Source organism: Temnothorax americanus, unplaced genomic scaffold, assembly GCF_048541705.1.
Source record: "Temnothorax americanus isolate GAGA-0224 unplaced genomic scaffold, ASM4854170v1 Scaffold13, whole genome shotgun sequence".
NCBI lineage: Eukaryota > Metazoa > Arthropoda > Insecta > Hymenoptera > Formicidae > Temnothorax > Temnothorax americanus.
This window is the reverse complement of record NW_027509264.1, coordinates 353,733-375,184: the sequence shown is the minus strand read 5'-3', so window position 1 is coordinate 375,184 and position 21,452 is coordinate 353,733. Positions and strand designations below refer to the sequence as shown.

At 41.4% G+C, this 21,452-nt stretch overlaps 3 protein-coding genes and 1 long non-coding RNA gene across 5 annotated transcripts in view; 2 read left to right on the top strand and 2 right to left on the bottom strand.

Annotated features, from left to right (window-relative positions):
• Hwt (SH2 domain-containing adapter heavyweight) overlaps window positions 1-21,452 on the bottom strand; it is a 209,156-nt gene that overhangs the window by 161,468 nt on the left and 26,236 nt on the right. The gene's annotated exons all lie outside the window — the stretch shown is intronic.
• LOC143894015 (uncharacterized) lies at window positions 48-1,314 on the top strand. Its single transcript, XR_013255979.1, has 2 exons — window positions 48-185; window positions 1,029-1,314. It is a non-coding gene; the product is annotated as an uncharacterized LOC143894015 (long non-coding RNA).
• Window positions 2,042-8,695, bottom strand: LOC143894002 (3'-5' RNA helicase YTHDC2). Of its 2 annotated transcripts, XM_077399960.1 has the most exons (8): window positions 8,364-8,695; window positions 7,730-7,950; window positions 7,455-7,648; window positions 5,211-7,296; window positions 4,736-5,122; window positions 4,399-4,649; window positions 3,977-4,314; window positions 2,042-3,888 (listed from the first exon to the last, which is right to left on the bottom strand). In XM_077399960.1, the coding sequence occupies exons 2-8, from the start codon at window positions 7,924-7,926 to the stop codon at window positions 3,877-3,879; spliced, it is 3,465 nt and encodes a 1,154-aa protein (XP_077256086.1). In that variant the 5' UTR covers window positions 7,927-7,950; window positions 8,364-8,695; the 3' UTR covers window positions 2,042-3,876. The 2 variants fall into 2 exon arrangements, with proteins under 2 accessions (XP_077256086.1, XP_077256087.1); XM_077399961.1 differs by lacking the exon at window positions 8,364-8,695 and having other exon boundaries at window positions 7,730-7,968.
• Window positions 9,005-15,123, top strand: LOC143894004 (protein O-mannosyl-transferase Tmtc3). Its single transcript, XM_077399962.1, has 12 exons — window positions 9,005-10,018; window positions 11,141-11,277; window positions 11,392-11,473; window positions 11,563-11,778; window positions 11,868-12,040; window positions 12,117-12,372; window positions 12,559-12,707; window positions 12,796-13,108; window positions 13,181-13,471; window positions 13,581-13,763; window positions 13,850-14,134; window positions 14,283-15,123. Exons 1-12 carry the CDS (start codon window positions 9,827-9,829, stop codon window positions 14,955-14,957), a joined length of 2,952 nt encoding a protein of 983 aa, XP_077256088.1. The 5' UTR covers window positions 9,005-9,826; the 3' UTR covers window positions 14,958-15,123.

Here is a 21,452-nt window from a genome sequence, read left to right as displayed (position 1 = left end):
CGAGCGATCACGTGGTTGCTCGAGATTGCATGAGCCATGAATCAGCACACGCGCCAGTCAGCTGATTCCATTCCAATCGCTCTCGAATCTCTCTCTCTCTCTCTCTCTCTCTCTCTCTCTCTCTCTCTCTGCTCGCAGTGCTCTTTGCGTCCGACGATATCCGTGTGGTGTCCGTTTGAATTAAGGTAAATTTAGATATATTTTCTCTGATTATGTAGTCAATCCATTAAATCAATCCATTATGCAATCATTGGTCTGAAATATGGTTACGTCTTCAATTTTGAAGTTAGTGAGTGATCATTACGAGCAGCCGAGCCATGTTTCATTTTCGAGAGACGAGCGGTTTCATTTTCCGATATTTATTTGTGTATTACCAAATTCGTTTCGCTTAGTGCGGTTAAATCTCTAGTATACACTATACGGTAGTGTTAGTGAAGCTTGAGTAAATCCACCATTACATATTGTGAATGTGAATCGCATAACTTGTACAGTATATAATCTACAATTATTTATAACAGTGAGTAATTTGGTAAATCTATGCAATCAGTCAGAAAGCAACAAAATATTCGATTACATATACTGATGATGAAACAGTACAAAAGGGAATAAATAAGCCGAGTTTTAAATCTAGAACAATATTTTGCGAACACCTGGTATAGGAGTGCATAACTACAAAACTAAAGTATTATTCAATAAACCTATTTATATTGGTCAAGCAGTACTGGACTTATCCAAGCAATTAATGTATGATTTTCATTATAATGTAATCAAAAAAGAATTTAAAGACGATGTAAACTTTTATATATAGATACAGACGGACTAATCTATTCTATAAAAAATAATGGATTAGACCCGAGCAAGGCGAGGCAAGCTCTGGTCTAAGTTCTTTGAACGCAACAGACTTTTATGAATTTATGAAAAAAAAAAACCAAAAATGACTGAAAAAGCACGATACACCAAAGTTGAATTTTTTCCTCTGTTGTGCTTTTTTTAGCAACTGATCAGTCATTACTTTCTTGTGTTTGTAGCACCTATATTTGATCCAGTTGATCCAGAAACACAAAACTTTGCAGAAATATCCAAGAAGCCTACATTTGTGGACCATTCACTACTCAACGAAGTATAGCGCAGATAGCAGATACGACAACTGCGTCACATTCATCAATAATAAGATCCGACTATATAATGAATACCGGCCTTAGAATCTTCGATTTTTGAGGCCATCATGGATTGGGAGATCCAGAAATGCACATAAACATTAAATACCGTTAGAAAAGAATGTATACTTCCCCGAAATAAATATATTTGACTGTATGAAGATTTGCCTAATTTCTAAACCATGAACAATTGTGAGATACATTTTTAAGCTAAAAAATTCTTTAATTGTGAGTTACAAAAAGTATCAGTTTTCATATATATAATATTTAAAATCTATTAAAATAATAAAGTAGAAAAGAATATTTATTCAAAATATTCCATCCTTATATATATTTTTTGTTTATTATTACGTATTAGAGTAGTACCAGCCGTACCAGGCATGAATGACAGTGCGATCTGGCGCACCACGTGCGTCACCACGCGCGTGTGCGCGACGCTGCCTTCAACACGGTTTTTTTTTCTCTTTATATATGCAGCGCACGTTTTTTTACACCTTCTATTATTGCAATTAAAATGACTAAAGCAAATGATGATTTCAACGCAACCGTGATTCAAGTATCGGAAAAAAGCCAGTAAATATATCGGCGAATGCTCCATTTTATTTACGGGATTTAATGTTGGTGACGTTTGAAGACTGTCGAAACTTCAAAACAACTTGATACGCAGCTTTTTTTCGAATAATCGCGATGGAAATGTACATTACAGTGGCATAATAGACGGAATTCGTTTTATTTTATGACGCAATGATTCTACGTGTCGCATATATACAGGATGATTCTTAATTGCGTGTCGATACTCCAGGAAGTGAATCTATCTAGAAGGCAAAATAAGAGAGATTACGAGATAACAAATTATTTAAGTTTTCTAAATTAAATTACTTACGTACATGTAATATTCTTTTTTATTTCAGATACATTCTTCTCTGAAATTTTAACATATAATTGATAATCACCCTGTACGTTTTGTGGCATAGAGCAGGAATCGAAGTCCGACCGTCGAATCAATCGTAACGAAGATCCGCAGATGAAATGAGAAGTACATCGATACATCCCTTTATTTTTTTCCGCTAGTTTTTATTATATATATATATATATATATGTGTATATATAAGTTTCGTTATCACATTGACCAGTATTACAATTCACTTAAAGCTCGCCTTGTGGTGCTCCGTCTACAACTTTATTATTTGTATTTACTTAGTCATGTAATCACTAGAAACTAACGGTATTAAAATCACGAAATTAAAATGAAATAAAAAATTAAATATTTTGTAAATTATGCGCGCTTTTATCGATATATATCGATATTTATGTATATATTAAAAGGTCATATTTTAATCGATGTTGATTGAATATACATAAAGCAAGCATTCAGTAGTCGCCAATAATAAGTGTACACAAATTTGCTTGCACATGCCATGCATACATGTACAAAAAAGAGATGTTGCTAATAATTAGCCTTTAAACAATAATCAAAACTTCTGTAGTAGAATACTGCAAGAAAATGCTATGCTAAGTAGCGCATAGTAATAACGAATTATTCCGCGCTCTCTCTTTCTCTCTCTCTCTCTCGCTCTCTACATAGCTGGCTACTTAATTCATACTAGCTATTGAGAGAGTATTTAATACCACATACATTAAACATAGTACAAAAGGTATTTAAGTTAGAGTTTAGTGCCTATGCAATATATCACATATTTTTATAAGATACGCAGGGATTTAAGGCCTATTTACATACTTCCGGAATAGAGGGGTTTACATCCGATAAATTTACTGATGGAACAGACCTATCACGGAAAGATATATATATCGACCTTGATGACGACTGATATCGTATCTTTTATCGGTACTCTTCAGTACTTTAAGGCTCCTGGGTAGTCACCGCGGCCATATTGGATTCTTACTATCGAGGCGAGGAAAACACCCAATTTTGTTGTGCGTGCCATTTTCAAATAAAAAGACATTTCAATAAAACATCACTATAGATCGTTTCAGAACATTTCCGAAATTGGCCGAAAACTACCTTTTTCACTCGACAATAAACAAACAGCCATAAAACGAAGACTAAACATACGGGAAAAACAGCCGTTTAACGACTATCGAAAGGAGGTGAAAACGTTCCTTCCGCGTGCAAATCTTACTTTTACGACTTTCGTGAATACGTTAAACGTCAGAGCACAAGCACAGAGCGAATAATAAAGAAATAGCATGCACAACAAAATAGGTTGTCAACATGTCACAAAGGACAGAATTCTCCATTGGAGAGAGTTCTGATTTCTGCCGGGACGGTACGTCGCCACCGTCAACGCAGAGTTCTCGGCTCAGGAACCAGGAGCCTTAACACTGAGGGATAAAAAGAATATCCTATCTTAAAAGTAAAAGTTAAGATATCATAGAGTGAAACGTAAACAAACATTGCTACTTTAACGAAGGCTCTGCAAAGAGGATCACAAGTGTTATAATAGTATAATTCAAAAACTTATTATAACAGTCTTTGTCAATACTGCAAATTAGAATGTATAATATTTATATGAAACATACATTCAATAAATATCCATTAAATACCACACTATATATCTTTTATAAATATTCATTATCAATAAAAGTCTTCTAGCTACACAGCATTATGGATACAGTGATCGGTCATTGAAATTAATGACCAAATAACGCAGACCGCAGATTGTACACAACAATAGACTACACATTTCCTCTTCTTGCTTTAGAAATATCTCTAAAAATTCATAGATCACGTTAATATACTCGTTCAGGCAAATTACATTATGCATATAAATAGCATTAAACAGGTACTATGGACTTACTTCCGGGTAATCGTCTCTTCTAACATTTGCGGGATAATAATCGACGATTAATGGACGTGGACGTTGGCCGATACCAGCGGGCTGCTGGAGACCACACGCCTGCTCCTCATTCGTAATTACAGTCACCAAAGCGTTAATGACTTTCTCGTCTAAGGCCGTCATTGCCTTGTTCGGTGCCTTCATGCGCCTGAGGAACAAAGCGTTCCACTTCTGCCGCAAATGTAAGAACAGTTGAGCCGTTTCGGGATCAAGCTTAAACACCACCCAATCGTCAAGTTTAAAAATGGTTCCTTCGTGAGATTCGTCAACCTCTGAATCCGATTCGCTTTCCGGTACAGCTGCAAACACAATAGCAATCATTTTGTGTACACGATTACGTTGTGAAAAGAAAATATGCCGTGTGCATATGTGAAATACCTTACCTTCAGCTTCGTAGATTACATCCATCGGTAATCTAGCTGGTCCGCTAAATAACGCTATAGTTAATGGATTAACGAGTGTAACAACTTTTACATGACAGAAACGTCCTGTACGGCTCATCTCCTCATACAGTAACCAATCGCACGGTAAGGATTGTACATTGGTTGCATGCGTTTGCGCAGATGTCATCCTCGAAGACTTCGGATAATCTCTTAAAGTCGACGAGGGATGGAAGAATACCTTGACCTCTTTCCTGTAACAGAGTATTAGCAGCAATGTTATACAGTAACTACAAATCATCTAAATTTCTATCTGATAATATCTAGTAATTGTACGTACTGTGTTCGTAGCTGCATATGCTCTCGATCAACTCGAATCAAGTTGGGATACAAGCCCGCGGTCAGGGCTGCTTTCACGACCGCCCAATTTTCCGAATTCGAATTTAAGTCTCGAATATCTCCGGGACTTCTGGCTCTGACGAAGCCGGACGCGCGCAGTTGGCCGAGAAGCTGCGTACGCATTCCAACTACCATCTCCATCACGGGAGCGGAGATGAAATTTTTCTCGCAAAAAACACGTTCCTTGCCAGTTGCTCTAGCGTTCTGCCAGCCTTGGAACGCCCTCAGGACGACCATATGATCCGAAAACGTTCCGGTGGCAAATTTTTTTCGCGCTGCCGTCAAGGCTCTCTTTTGCGACGGTTGTGACGGTAATATAAAGGGATCCCTGTAATAATATGTTTCGTGCACAATTAAGAACAGTTGTAAATAATAATTTATTATAATTACTATGCATTTATGCAATATATACCCACTTGTATGCTAAACTACAGACGATGGTTAAAATGGGATCCAGACATTTTAGGACGACGGCGTATAACAACATCTTCCCGAGTCTTGGTTCAATTGGCAAATCCAGCAAATGACTTCCTAATTCGGTTAAATCCTCCCACGGGTCTAATGCATCGATTGTCTTTAATAATTGTACTGCGTTCCTGGTCACTACGTTAGACGGTGGCTCCAGAGCTTTGTCCAGAAACTCAGCTATAGGTGTGTTTCCCGAAGTTAAATGTTTCGTATATAAGCAGAGTTCCTGTAGCGGTAATCGCAGAATTTCGGGTGTCTGGTAAGGCTGCATGTTATCGTATCGGATCGAAGAGAACAGACGGTAACAGATTCCTCTCCTACATCTACCCGCTCTACCTTTCCGTTGCTTCGCACAAGCTTGAGATATCCAGTTGGAAGTCAATGTGCACACACTTGATATAGCATCGAAAGACTTCTCTTTAACTTTTCCCGAATCAATAACGTACACGACATCGTCAATCGTAATGCTAGTCTCTGCTATATTCGTGGAAAGGATAATCTTTCGCGTGCTCTGAGGACTAGGTTTGAACACCTTCTTCTGATCGCAAGTCTGCATGTTGGAGTGAAGAACGTACAAATTGTAGCGTAAACCCTGATTCATCTTCTTATCCTCCCCATTTATCTTCTCTTTCATCGTAACTATGTCGTCGTACCCTGGTAAAAATATTAAAATAGAGCCGGGAGGCATTTTTATATGAATGTAAAAGACCAACTCTAACAATAGATCGTAATCGATATTGTCGTCGTTAAACGTATGATGGTATATATCGAGCAGTAGTTTATCCTCTTCGGAGAGCGATGTCTCCCCGATGTGCGCCAGTGCGTTACTCGGTACCCCGCAATCGTAAGTTTTCATGTAAGCTTCGATTAGTTCGGCACATTCGGTATGATTCCTGCTCTTTGCCCAGTCTAACGCTGCCCAGTCGTTAGCGGATCTCAAGTTCAGATTCGCGCCTAGATTTAGAAGTTGCTCGGTCGTGTTTATACAACCTCTAGCCGCGGCGGCCATCAACGGTGTGATAAAAGTCTCCGAATGCTGGTAATCTACAGAAACGTTTTCAGACAGTATAAAATGTAAAAGTTGCGCAAAATTATCCTCTCTACCATTTACCCATGCGTCGAAAACACTTTTGTCCATTTCTTCTATTAGCCAGGGTTCTAGCTTAACCTTCTCCGGTATAGGATCGCTTTGCTGAGCTAAAATGGGAGCGGGCAGTAAACTCTTCTCGCTCTTGGTATTTCTATTCGAATGCTGGGGCTTGTATTGCTTCCAAGACTCCAGGGTCTTCTGTTTGTCTTTCCATTTTAAAAATTCCTTCTTTTTTACGAGCATTTCCTTCGTCATGTAACCGGTCATTTTCAAAACATCCTCTAAGAAGAATACATCCACGTCGTATGATCGACCGGGAACGTTGATGACAACGCACTTATTGAAATACTTGGCAAAGATAGTAGTGTCCATCGTGGCGCTCATAAGTATCAGTTTCAAGGAACGATATTTAACCAACGCATCCTTTAAAGCTATTAGAAGGAAGTCACAGAATCTGTCCCGTTCGTGAACTTCATCGACGATGATATGCGTGAGCGTAGTCAAGGCGGAGTCGCCGCCCATTAAAGTCCTAAGCAATACTCCATTGGTACAGTACGTTAGGAGAGTTTTAGGAGCTACTCTGCTTTCCAGTCTTATTTGATACCCGAAAGTTTGGCCGATTTTCTCGTCCCTCTCGAACGCTACCCTCTCGGCCACAGATACCGCTGATAAGCGTCTAGGTTGCGTGCAAATAATTCTACAAGCTTGGTGCTTCTGCTGGCACTGTTCCAAGATGTACTGCGGCACCTGCGTGGTTTTGCCGCATCCCGTCTCACCCGCGATTATGACCACTTGATGATTGCTCAGCGCACTGAGAATTTCCTCCCTCGCGTTAAAAATTGGCAGAGACTTGCGAAAGTGCAGCACATCGAAATTGGTTTTTAACTGAGGTACTTGCGGTATGCTGTTGTTCAGTCTGCCCATCGCCTTAGTGTTCGTATTTACTGCAACATTAAAAGCGTCCCTTCTCAAAAACCAGTTTGGTCAGATATTCAGTGCTTAATAATAGTGATTAATAATTGTGCGATGCATTTTATAAATTAAATACGAATAATCTGATATGAAAAATTGATCGATACACTCATGATTTCAATTTGCGTACCATCATTATTAAGAGGACGCTCTCTCTCAATCGGAGGAAGCAGGTCTTGACATTCCTTGTGATTCAATGGGAAAGTTTGCATCAAATTGTATATACTCTGCTTCGAAGATTTCTGCAGCTTTATCACAGTGTCAGCTTGGACAATCGTCGAACCTTCCCTCTTATACACCGTCAGAAACCGATTTGTACCTTTCCTGTAAAAATAGAAGATTAGGATGAGTCTACCGTGGAGAGAAATAGATTGAAGAAACGTAAGGTGTGTTGCTGAATCGTACCCTCGGCTCTTCGACTTCAGGCCAAGCTCTCTAGCCAGCTCGTGGATGTACGCTCGCTCCTCCGCCGTGTAGGACGACGGGAACTCCAGCTCCTTCTGATCCGGAGTGTCCAGCAATTTCCTTACGGTCAGGTTCACTGCGATACGGGTATCCTCCCCTATGGGACGGTGCCTCGGTTGCTGTTTTCTTCGCGGCATAGCGGACGCTCACAATCAGATCGTCTGTCACCAACAAGTCAACGCTTACAACGATTCGACGGACCAACGGTTGTCAATTCACACATATGTGATATCTTCATTGTTTACGCATATGCTCGTAAGAATCTTAAAACGTCTACAAGGTTAAACAGTATTTACTGTGAAGATGCGCGGGCCGACTGCAGAATATGCCAACAAAAAAAAAGAAAAGACTATAATACCGGGGTACATTCTCGGCCGTTACAATAAACAGAAAATACGAGTCTGTCGAGGGGGAACCCCCGCGCTCCGAGAAAATCGGACGATCACCAGGCGAGACGCATCGCCAGTCGCCAGCCGCATCTCTCCCCCCTCTCTAACGCACCAAAAAAAAATAAACAAAGAAGAGCAAGAACGAACTCGCGGCCGTTTGCGACGTTTGCGTGCTTACTGCTTACCAATTTGGAGCAACGGACGTCGAAGGTCATGAATCCTTGCTCCGGCACTCCGGCTGCGACGGAACCCTCGTCTCGGCGAGGCGCTGTGCGGAATCGCGGCTCGCTCGCTACTCTTGGCTACTCTACGTTCGCCTCGCACAGGAGCGCATTTATCGCGCGGGGATCGGGGAGGGACTAGGGAGAATACGTTCGGAGGTAACGCGAACGTCGAGATTGTCGAGGACGCGTCGCGCGTCGCGCCACCGAGCACGAGAACTCGAGAAGTGACGAGTGTGGACGAGCGAAGTGACCGCTGACCGCCGATGGCGCCGATCGGCGAGTCGGCGACGGGCAACGGGCAACAGCACCACCTGCACGTCGCGACGGCACCCGCTCGTCCCGGACGCTCCGCAGGTAAAAGCTCCACGTTGCCCGGAGTCCACGTTGAATTTAAAGACCAAAGTTACCCAGAACGCGCAGCGAGCAGCGAGGCTCCTGGCTCCACGTGTGTCAACTGTCAACGCGCGAGAGAGAGAGAGAGAGAGAGAGAGAGAGAGAGAGAGAGAGAGAGAGAGAGAGAGAGAGAGAGAGAGAGAGAGAGAGAGAGAGAGAGAGAGAGAGAGAGGAAAGAAACACGAGGAATCGCAGCCGAGGACGAGAACACTTGCTCTGTTGCCTCCACCGATTTTTAATTTCTCTCTTTCGTGTCGACCGCCAGCGGCCAGAGTTTCTCGGTGGCCGCGCGCAGCAGCGGCCGACGCCGACGCCGGCGTCGCTGCCGTCGCGACGCCGACGGTGCGCAGCGCGAGTACGCCGTTTGACAGCTCGATCGCGGTGCGCGGATACGTGCGTGCAATCCGTGCATACGTATTGCTCTCCCCCGCGGTGATCGCGTCACGCGTCACCCTTCGCCTGTCACATCCGCGATCCGCGCCGGGTTGGAGCGAACCGGAAGAGGACCGGGAGCAGCGAGTGCTGCGGCCGCGACGAGAGGAACCCCCACGGGAGAGAGAGGCTCTCTCTCTCTCGACGTCCCTCCCGCGCCCGTCCCCCGCCGCCCCGGGTCGTTGCCCCGCACCGGTGACGGCTATGTCGGCGAGGCTGCGACGCGGTTCTTGGGCTCGCCGGCACTCGCGCTGGTGCCTGGTCGCGGAGCGTCGGAATCAGTTGTGATGTGTCTAAAAGCGGACGCGGCTACGCGGACGACGTGCGTGGAAATGACATTCGTGCGTCCCTCGTGGAGTTCCTACGGTTGAGAGCATCGGCGAGAGAGGAAGAGAGAGAGAGAGAGATAGATAGATAGATAGAAGGAGGGAGAAGACGGTAGACAGCGGAAAGAGGAGAGAGAGAGAGAGAGAGAGCGAAAGGGAGAAGGTTCTTCCTTCCGTTGACCGATTCCCGGCGGGGTCCGCGGCACGGTCCGGATCGCGCGAGAAAGAAACGAAAGGAAAGGCGGACACCGGCCGATCGATGTTTTATTTGTGATGGGAGTGCCTGCGCGGGGAGCACTCGCGGCGATCGTGGCGGTAACCGCGCTCGCCGTGTACCTCAACTGCCTCGGCTGCGGCTTCGTCTTCGACGACATCTCGGCGATCAAGGACAACCGCGATCTCAGGCCCCACACGCCCCTCAAGAATGTTTTCTACAACGACTTCTGGGGCACCCCGATGCACAAGGTGCGAGAGAGCAAGAATGAAAGAGAAAGAGAGAGAGAGAGAGAGAGAGAGAGAGAGAGAGAGAGAGAGAGAGAGAGAGAGAAAAGGAGGCATCGTCCGACTCCCGTTGCTGGAGGACGCGCGGCCGAGATCCCCCCGCCTCCCTCTTCCCCCTCCTCTATAGATGGCCCCCTGCGTATTGATCCGCGAGCGTCCTGTCCATTTCATCCCGATCCGATCCCCCGTCCTGTCTTCTTCCGTTTCCCCCTCGCGCGCCCGCGGGACCGTTCGACCGCGGAGCGGGGATCGAAATCGATGCTCGGTCTCGGAAATTTCGGAAGATTTTTCCTCCCCGCGCCCCGACACGCACGAGAGAACGATGATCCTTCCCGTGTTTGCTCTTGACGATTCGCAAATATTAGATTTTTACTTATCTCCACACTCCTCGACAATTGACATCGCCGACAATTCTATCGATTTCAAGAGCATGGCACCGATCCGGTGCTCTTGAAATCGTCGTATAGTTTCAAGGAAGATTCAGATTCCACGTAAATTCCTCGAGAGACGAACAGATGATTATCCATCATTCTTATACAATAATGCCTTAATGACATCAAATACATAATTTTCTTTATCTACAATATCGATAATAATATATTCAAGATCACTAGCGGATCCCCTGACGTCGATAATAGGAGGGGTTTCGGAAAAATTATTTGATTAGACATTTTTCTTAGTATCGCGCTTAGCTTTTACTTCAGGATCAATGAGGTGAAACTTTTGATCCTGCTTTAACGTTTTAATGCATTTTTTTCTTAGATTCTTTTAAAACAGATCCAATAAAACTGATTTCTTTTATTTGGAAGGAAGGTTTTACCCCTTCCCCTCCCAGGATCCGCCAGTGTTCAAAATTATACTAATTAATAGAACAGAATAGACTTTTTCTGAATATCGATTTTATAATTACGAAAGATGCAAAAAAATAATGCTATTACGATCAGTGGCAATGCTAGCTTAAAATTACATTGAACAATTTGAATGTTCCTTTTTATGTGTCTTTTTATATTTATCTTTTGCCAATAATTAATCGCCAATAATTAACTCCAAATAGAGATCACGTGCTTCTCCTTTTCTTTTAAATAGGAACAATCGCACAAGTCTTATAGACCTCTTTGCGTTCTCACATTCCGGTGGAATTACCTGATTCACCAACTAGATCCTATGGGATACCACCTGCTAAATGTTATTCTACATGTTGGAGTATGCCTATTATATTTCAGGTTGGTTTACATCAACTTTTGTATTTTACTTTGCAATATTATTGAAAGCTTACTTCTATAAGGCTCGCGTCAAAGGGCAAGAAAAAGAAATAGCGTAAAAAAAATTGCTTACAGGACCTGTTTGATGTTTCTGCCAGACGCAGCAAGTTTCGTGTCATCTTTATTTTTTGCTGTGCATCCTATACACACAGAAGCAGTATGTAACAAGAGAAAGAAAAACATTTGAATTATTTACCGCAAATAATATTGTCATTGGTAAATACAGTTGTAATTTATATCCCCCAGGTCACAGGCGTAGTTGGTAGGGCAGAAACTTTGTCCTCCTTATTTTACCTGGCAGCTTTAATCACATATACTAAATGTTGCAAGAGCAAAAGATCTACAGGGTGGAAATCCTTGATATTATCTATGTTTTTTGTATTTACTGCGATGTTGTGCAAGGAGCAGGGAATTACGGCAACCGCGGTTTGTGTGCTGTATGAAATTTTTGTTGTACAGAAGGTAAAATTCATTCGATCTACATTCATTATGGAGCGTGTTCGGCGTGTTCTCCACGACAAGATTACGCTGATGCTTGTAACTTTATTCAGGTTAGAGCGAGGGATATTTTCTTAGCACTGAAGTCAGCTTTTGGTGGTAATAAAATTTCACCTGCATGGTCAGGCGAGGGTACAAAACGTTTGACCGCCCTCACACTTGTTACATTTAGCCTGCTTATCCTACGGTTACATATAATGGGCTCAAAGTTACCTGTATTTACCAGGTACGGTAATATATGTACGATTTACATATAATTTTGTCCACATAGCGTAACTAATGATCATGTATACACCTTCTAGATTCGACAATCCCGCATCGGTTGCAACAACGCCAACAAGACAGCTTACGTATAATTATCTCGCTGCAGTGAATCTAAGACTGCTATTTCTTCCAAGTGATTTGTGCTGTGATTGGACAATGGGGACGATACCATTGGTAGAAAGCTTTACCGATGTCCGTAATCTCGCGACCCTAGCTACACACGGAACCGTACTAGGATTGCTTGTGACAGCTGTTGTAACACGTAGCAGACAGACGTCAGTTATTCTTATCATGGTCAGTAGAGACGAGCGGTGGACAATTAGATTACAGTGTGTAGTCGATTAGAATATAAGTAATTGAATAATCATATATGTCTGTGTGAATAAAATGTGCGTGTGTTCTACTTAGAGAATTTTGTACATACAGATCCTATAATTAACAGTACTAATATCTAATACGTTCCCAAAATAATGCCTGCAGAGTTTGGCTATGATGATACTTCCCTTTTTACCCGCGTCGAACCTTTTCTTCCCGGTTGGATTTGTAATTGCTGAAAGAGTGTTGTACGCTCCTTCCATGGGGTTTTGCATGCTTATTGGATATGGATGGAGTATTTTGGCAGACAAGAAGTAAGTCGACTCGTCCGCGTGGACGTAACTTTGTACGGATTGTGTGAATTGTAGAAAATATTTCTCTTGCATAAATACCATCTTTCAGGTGCAAGAAGCTGGTACTATTTTTACTCGTAACCCTTTTGGCAGCACACACGACGAAAACATTCATCAGAAATTACGACTGGTTAGATGAATACTCAATATTCATGTCTGGCTTAAAAGTGAACGATAGAAACGCCAAACTGTTTAATAACGTGGGTCATGCTTTGGAGAGCCAAGGCCGCTTTAAGGAAGCATTGAATTTTTTCAATATGGCTGTACAAGTTCAGGGTGACGATATTGGAGCACACATTAATGTCGGAAGAACTTACAATCATCTGAAAATGTTCAAGGAAGCTGAAGACGCATATTTAAAAGTAAATAATATCAGTGAATATCTATACTAATTTGTCCAACTCTTTCGATAACTTCTACTTTCTTTTTTCTAGGCAAAGTCGTTACTACCAAAAGCGAAACCAGGAGAATCTTACCAAGCACGTATAGCACCAAATCATTTAAATGTGTTTGTTAATTTGGCTAACTTGATAGCTAAGAACGCAACTAGATTAGAGGAGGCTGATTTATTATACAGACAAGCGATCAGTATGCGCGCCGATTATACACAAGCATATATTAATCGTGGCGATGTCTTAATTAAACTTAATCGTACAAAAGAGGCTCAAGAAGTTTATGAGCGAGCACTATTTTACGACAGTAATAATCCTGATATCTATTATAATGTAAGTATCGAGTTATTATTTAATATTGATAGAACACGGTCAATGTTTAATATTAGAAAGATATTTAGAAAAATTTATTACAAAAGTTAAATTATTGAAATTTCCACAGCTTGGTGTCGTATTTTTGGAACAAGGGAAAGCATCCCAGGCTTTGGCATACTTGGATAAAGCTTTAGAGTTTGATCCAGAACATGAACAGGCATTATTGAATTCCGCCATACTACTCCAAGAATTGGGACGAGCAGAATTGCGTAAAGTAGCTAGAGAGAGACTGTTGAAACTTTTACGAAAGGTAATCGCGTCTCTTTTTCCAAATGTCCTTAAAACTATGATTATGTTAACATAGACTTATGTGTGCGTGCATTTGTCTGATTGCAGGATTCTAATAACGAGCGCGTACACTTCAATCTGGGAATGTTGGCCATGGACGATCATGACAGCGGTAGCGCGGAGCGTTGGTTCCGCAATGCCGTCGCACTGAAAGAAGATTTTCGCTCGGCACTGTTCAATCTGGCGTTACTCTTAGCCGACGAGCAACGTCCACTTGAAGCGGCACCGTTTCTGAATCAGCTAGTCAGATTCCATCCGGATCATGTGAAAGGCCTAATCCTTTTGGGAGACATTTATATCAATAACATAAAGGATTTAGACGCTGCGGAAAATGTAAGACGTCACACGAAACTTATCACAATTTTCTTTTAAAATTTGCATTTAGAAATATATGCAGTTTATATACTTCGTATAAACAATAACAGAAGATCGTGTTTGCGTCAATAATTCTAAATATATAATGTCAACGTAATCGTTTCAGTGTTATCGTAGAATACTGCAGCTGGATCCCACCAACATTCAAGGATTACATAATTTATGCGTCGTGATGGTGGAACGAGGTAAATTAGGCTTAGCAGCGCAATGCTTGGAACGTGCTGCCGCTCTGGCGCCACATCAGGACTACGTGCACAGGCATCTCTCGATCGTGAGGACCCGTATCAGTCGTCTACCGCCGGATCAGCGCGACAACGAAATCTTTGACGACTCTTTTTGGAACAGTAACGTGAAGGACAGGCCTTACAATACCGAGTCGTCGAACGGACAATTTCTAGGAAAGACGGATTCCGTTTTCGCGAATCACGCGACAGTTCACAATCACATAGGAAGTAAGCAGAGCAATACCGATTCCCTGAATAATCACATTATACATTTGAAAGGTCCATCAAAGCCTGCCCGTGCAATGAGCGGCGTCGGTACGGAAGCGAAGGACGGACAGCGTCCCAAGCAAACGACGGTCCCCGAACTGACTAATATCGTGGAACCTACTACGGACAGGGTTTTCGATAGGATTATAAGCGCTGACGTAACGAAACTAGATATCACGCAGAAACACGGCTCGAAACACGCGAATTCCGATCAGTTCAATCAGAGTGCCGCCGCGACTGTTAGCGGCAAGCAAGGAATTCAGCGGACAAAGGACAGTGCGTTGTCATAGTATTAATGTAAAATCCGCCGAATACTGTAAAGTTATGCATATAACGAAAGGTTATGGTGGTACAGTCATATAGAGCTAATGTGTGAATATAAAATAAATACAGAGTATTGTTTTATATGCTGTATAAAAAAAAATAGGACGTTTTATAAAATATATTTAAAAGAAATGTGCATTTTTTTTATTTCCCTCATGTGTATTCTTCTCCTACATCAGTCTTGTCATGCTCCTATACCTTCGAGCTTTCACATTCTATGATTAATTGAAGATGCACGAGAAACAAAACGTTGCGACAATTCCATATAAATTCTTCTATTATCCCATTAAATAGAATGATAATTCCAGCAACGTTACATCTTTTAAAATTATATGTTATAATTTATATGCGCTTTATTTTTAATAATTTTACTGTCTTTAATACTAACGTCCCTAAATAATAATCCTATGAAATCCCAGTTTTCTACGGTATATCTCACTACAGAGTCGCATTCTATTTATAGCTTTATACACACAGAAAAATTTAAGTATATCGAAACGATTATGTTCGAGATTATGTTTGTTGATTCCTTTGGTAGTACTCGAATATTTTTGTAAGAATATATAAATCATATTTGTCCGTCTTCCTTTTTTTCTCTCTCGATATGCGTATATAAACAAAGTTTATTCGAAAGGTCATCGTCCGATCGTCAATTTAGTCCATGCATTACCTGCAACTTATTATCGATTGCAGCACGAAAGCAAGCCGTTGCGGGTTGCAAAGTGGCAAAGTAATGAATCAAGCTGGCTTTCATGTTCATCGGATGCCAGGCTGTTGAAACATCATATACAGTATGCATGTGGAAGTTACAAGACTTTTTATCACGTCCCTCACCCACGGACCAAACGTATTAACGCGCTGGTGTGTGCATGTAATGTAAAAAAGCTACGCCCGATAAATATGGAAATGAAAACACGAAGTTTGCAATGTATAGGGTGCTTGCGAATTACCCAATTTCGCACCTGCATTTCCATCCGCGTGAAAATGCGTTAAGCGGAATTGCAATTATTTATTATGTTTCCCCTTTTTATCATTAAGTTTTACGTGAATATGTTGCAATGCGCGTGTATGAATTTTATCACATCCTTAAGATACATATTTTATGTACATACATATTAATTTAAGAAGAAGTGTCTAGCTGTGATTTTTTTCTCGATACGTTCATTTTATCGGCGACAAACATTCTATATTAATATTTTTTGAAAATTCTGAAATAAAAAAATATTAAAGTTCAAGTTCATTATGTTTTAATTCAGATTATAATTCAGATATAATTTTTTGCTACGGATCAAGATAATCGCCGAGATAAAGAAAAAAACTACAAAAATATTTCCAGAGAACTTATTCAACTAAAATTAGATCGTGAGCTACTTTTGTTAATTTCATCGTTCTAAAAATCTTTATTTGATTACTGTATAATTAACGGAAGAACTAGGCGATCAAACAAATAGCACGTTATTTTGGCCCGGTCGAGACACGGCCGCTTCTAAATAATAATAATAATATTATTACACTGATGTCGTCATTATAGCGTGGTCTACATCGTACCGAAGATGCAAACAAACCCTCGATATAATCTATATTAGGAACAGCTAAATTAGATTTTGTATTGTCTCTGCAAAATCCGGTCACCGACGAATGAAAACTGGACGTGAAGGTTAACGCGTTAATCGTCCTCCGAGACGACCGAGACGACCGCTCGCCGGATCGACCGACTTTGCGGCGCGACGCGACGCCCTAAGAAAACCGAAGACGCTCGTTGACCCATTATAGCTCGCAGAATCCTGTTCCAATCAAAAACAGTGTCCTTGTCACGCCGGCTCAGCCTGAGCGACTGTAAAAAAAAAAAGACGAGTGTTCCACTTAAAATTTCCATTTTCGGTCGCCGACGAGCGCTATTTCGGGGACGACAGATTTTCGATTTAGCGTCCAATGACATGAAAAATATCTTATTTTTTAAATCCACAAGTTACAGATGCTTGGAAGAAGGTATGACCACTTTCGCGGAAGCCTGAAAGATACTCTAATAAAATTTGAAAAATGTCAACGAGCATTGTATCATTAAGTATATGAAAAGTACCAGAGAATTTATAGATCAGTTAAATACGTGAACTTTAAGAAATGTAGAACAAGATAAAATTATAATGCACAAAAAGTTTTATATACTGTGCCGCATAAAGAAATAATGAAATGTGCTTTATTCAAAATGTACTTTAAAACAAATAGAGATATCACAAAATAAATCATGATAGTATAAGTGCCTTGCAAAAGCTTAGATCTTTATATAAAAAAAGTTTGTCATCCTAAGATGCTTTTTGTCATATTTTTTTCTATATTTTTTAAAATGTCCAAGTCTCAAGAGCCATTTTATTGCTAAAAGATGAGATATATATAGTACATTTGTCACGATTTTAGATTTATAATGTGGTCCAAATTAATAAAATGAAAAAAAAAGTCAGACGTCATCTAACTTGATGTCGCCGCGTGATTTCTGGCCGTGAAATAAAGAACGGCGAGTCTTTCGGGGGTCTCGGCACCGAAATCGGCTAGCGCGAGGGTGCAAAATAAGGGTATAAGGGGCAGTTCACGGTTGACCGCCCTTCCGTATGCAAGCGGTATTAGCCGCGAGCCGCGCGATTAAGGAAAGCTGACAGGTAAGACGGTGCTTAATGAACACGTCTCCGCTGCTCAGGATTACTATTGGCGAGCTGAGCGTTTATAAGGGAGGCGACCACCTTTTCGGCCACCACAAGACGCACCCGCATCATCGAGTAACAATCGCCGGCACGCGCGCACGGTGAGTACCACGCCGAGACCTTTCGCCACCTTTTGCACCGTACCGGAGAAGGGACGAATTTTTTTAGCATTGTCGTAGCATTGCCTTTAATAAATTGTAAAATTAAACGTAAAAATCAAATCCACGTAAGATTATAAGATGATTATAAGACCGCAGCCTGAGTTTCGCACAGTTTGCTTTGGGACAAACCTCTCTAGTCTTGAATATATTTTCAGAACTATTCTTGAATTTAATTTAATAGGGTTTCAATTGAACAAGGTTTAAAATATCTCCTCTAAATACGACAGCGCTTTCTGCAATGGTAAAATTTAATGACGTGCGATCGATCGTGTGATTTATTGTTAGATCACTGTCATATCGTGTATCACTGGCATATATGAATCTAAAGCTCGTGGGATTTGTGCACCGCAGCCTGTCATTCTCTCCTCATTCGAACCTTCGAATCTATCGAACCTATCAATTACAGACTATACAGCAATTTAATTTAATCACTCAAATGCGACGTGTAATTATAGAGCCTCGACGCCGTGTGAGAATAAAATCAGAGTTTTCAATGCGGATAATGTGATCCTTGATAAAGATACATTTATTGTCGATTCTTACTCATTAACGTCGTTGTTCGCGCGTTTACGGCTCATTTTTATTTCGTAACACGTTTAATGGTTTACGCTTCGATATGTTGTAGTCTCTTATACATTGATAAACTCTCGTCGTCCGTGGTATGAATATTGCAGTACTTCACTAACTTTTTCCAATATTTATAATACAAGCTGCTCGCTCAGGCGGTAAATATTGTGCATCGTGCCATTCGAGTTCTTGCAAACGCGAATATCAGAAGCAGAGAGACGTACGAGGCTAATGTCACAGGTAAAAGCCACCTTCTTATAGCCTTTATCGATCACGATCGTTGACCGCGTCTTATAAGGTTTCTCGGTATTTTTTTCTCCATTCCTCGCATAATCGCGATTAATCAAGCGTGTGAAATAAGGTATTTTTCGTAAAGCTCCCCTAATGTCACGTATTCCAAGAAAATTTCTAAGTAACTCGGGAGCTTATATATATTTTTTACCGCGGATGCGAGGAATAACAACGAAATAAAGACGGCAAACAAAAATTCCAAACAAAGGCTGGCCCATTTACCTCGGAACGGTATGTCAAACGGGCCTACTTTATGAATGTTTAGATATTTCATCATGAACGAAAGACGTATTATTATTCCACGTAATCGCAAAAAGTTGTATTAACATCAATAAATACTAATAATAGCGAGACTGGATTAAAATAGATATGCGTTTTTAATAATCATTCATCGCGCAGGTCATTAGAGGATTTTAATCTAATACTTCGTAAAGGACGTAAAGATATACGGTGAATGAAACAGCTTAAAGTTATGTTAGATAAGTGAGGGTGAAAAAGTGAAAGAGGTGGGCCCCACTGCGCGCCGTGGAAAAAAGCTCTTGACTGTCGTGGATAAACCGGGGTAGCGAACGAGTAACGTCACGCGAGCCGCGCGCTATACCTGAAGATTCTTCGTATTACCGCAATGCCTTACGATTAACTTATCGCTAGATCACGTCCCTACACATCCGAGTTGGTTTCTTGGAAAATAAGCTCGCGAAATGTTTTTTAACTTCTCGATCTAATGAACGCGACTTTTCCTCAATTCCTTTCCTTCGCCAGCATGTCGCACCACATATACATATACTAATCGGCACGAGTGATTTAAAATGTTCTGGATCTTTTCCATAATATTTCTTTGTAATAATTACATTTATTGTATTTTGTTCGGAAATATGATATGAGAATATGCAATCGGATGATGCTAATAATTAAAAAAAAAAAAAGGTTGAAATATTATCCTCACCTCTCATTGATATTATTTCATTATTATTCTCAGATAAAATTAGATATTTATATTTTGGGAAAACTAAATGCAAGAGAGAAACGCAAGAAAATCGCTGGTTTCTCTGATCACGTGCCCAGTAATGGCTCCCATTAGGACTGGCCGATGAAAGTAGGACAGCAAGTACTTTTCGCTCACGAGGACAATTGCCCGCGTATAGCGTACAGCTCCGCCGACTCAATTGCAGGACTTGTGATCGTTTAAGGGGAGGGCAGCATCTGCCCGGCACTAGTAGATCGAGATCGTTATCAGTGGTAAAAGCCTTAAGAAGTGCTGGTTGCTAAAAGTGTTGAAAGACTTCGCGCACGAAAAATCTCAACCGCAGACTTGCGTGTTCATTTACGGCAGTTTTTCTAATCTTACGAGCCGCACCGTATAATTATGGAGACTATACTATTATCTCGCTACAGTCATGAAAAATGAACGTATGTCGCAAATTGGACTTCACGGATAAATCTTACAACTCACTTCGTCGCAAGTATAGGTTTTATTTCGAATGGAATCTGCATTTTGGTCGCAGAGATGCTTATTACTTCTAGCTCGGCATTGCGCGTCTCGCGACTTAACGATTATGCGAAAAGTGCGAAGGTTTGCGCGTGCAAGTACTTACGTGATCTCGCCCTACGCGAGAACAACGTGGAGAATGCAGGCATCTCTGCCCGGCGGCGATCGTATACCCGAGGAGAGAGTGCGGCGAGAGTACATCCGTACGGTCTGGTTGTGGCACACGTTCGCAGACAACTGTCCAGACCGCAATTGGCCGTCTGCGGCTGGAAGAATGCCGGGACAAAAAATAAGAACAAAAAACTCCGGCCGTATCTCCCATGTCTCCGCACCTCGTACACGACCTCGCGATGGAGGTCATTCAATTTGGACGTGATCGTTCGCAGACCTCGTCGTCGCGGCTCTTGCAATTCGCCGGTCGCGAGAGAAACCGACCAGCAGAAAGTGGAGAGGCGCGCGCGGACAGCAGAACTCATGCGAGTGCAGTGTCATGCAGTCGCATCGAATGAGACTGTCAAACCTTCGCTTCAGTCGCGAATAATATATCTTTCGATCTCGAGCCACGACTTCCGGATTTTGCGAAACTCGTGAACTAATCGCAGACAGGTGCATGGCCTAATATTCGCGTCACGCCTGGATTTCAATCGATCGATTGATGCATACAAAGTAGAAAGCTGAAGTGTAAGCTTGATACGTGTCGCAATAACTTCGATACTTTCCCAAGAAAACAAGAACGAATTAAGATACCGTGGCATAATTCGATGAACTGCTTATTCTTTAATCGGCAGTGCGCGAAAGCACAGACATAATTATATAATAACAAATGTTGAAATTAAAATAAAGTTAACAAAATATTATTTTTCATTTTTATCCAAATAATAAGATCTTCATTCAAATAAATCGCGTGAAGAAAAGGTAATTTGCGACTATCTCTTTTAGTAGCAGAATTAACTTGATATTATCCTGACCGAAAAAGAGATTACTGAGAAAAAGATAATTTTCCTGTAAATTTTCTGTTCGTTATACATCTATTTCTCCCATTTATCCTTGTATGCATCAATAAAAAGAAGCATCCATTCTAAATTAAGTAATAATAAAGATTAATTAATTAATCTTAAACTGTAGCTTGCGTGAACAGGTTACACATTCAATCTTCAAGCACCCACGTCGAACCAATTACTGATTGAACGATGGTGTGAGACGATTTGCACTCGATCTTGGGCAGAGTGCACAGACAAGACACGTCGCTTTTCTTGG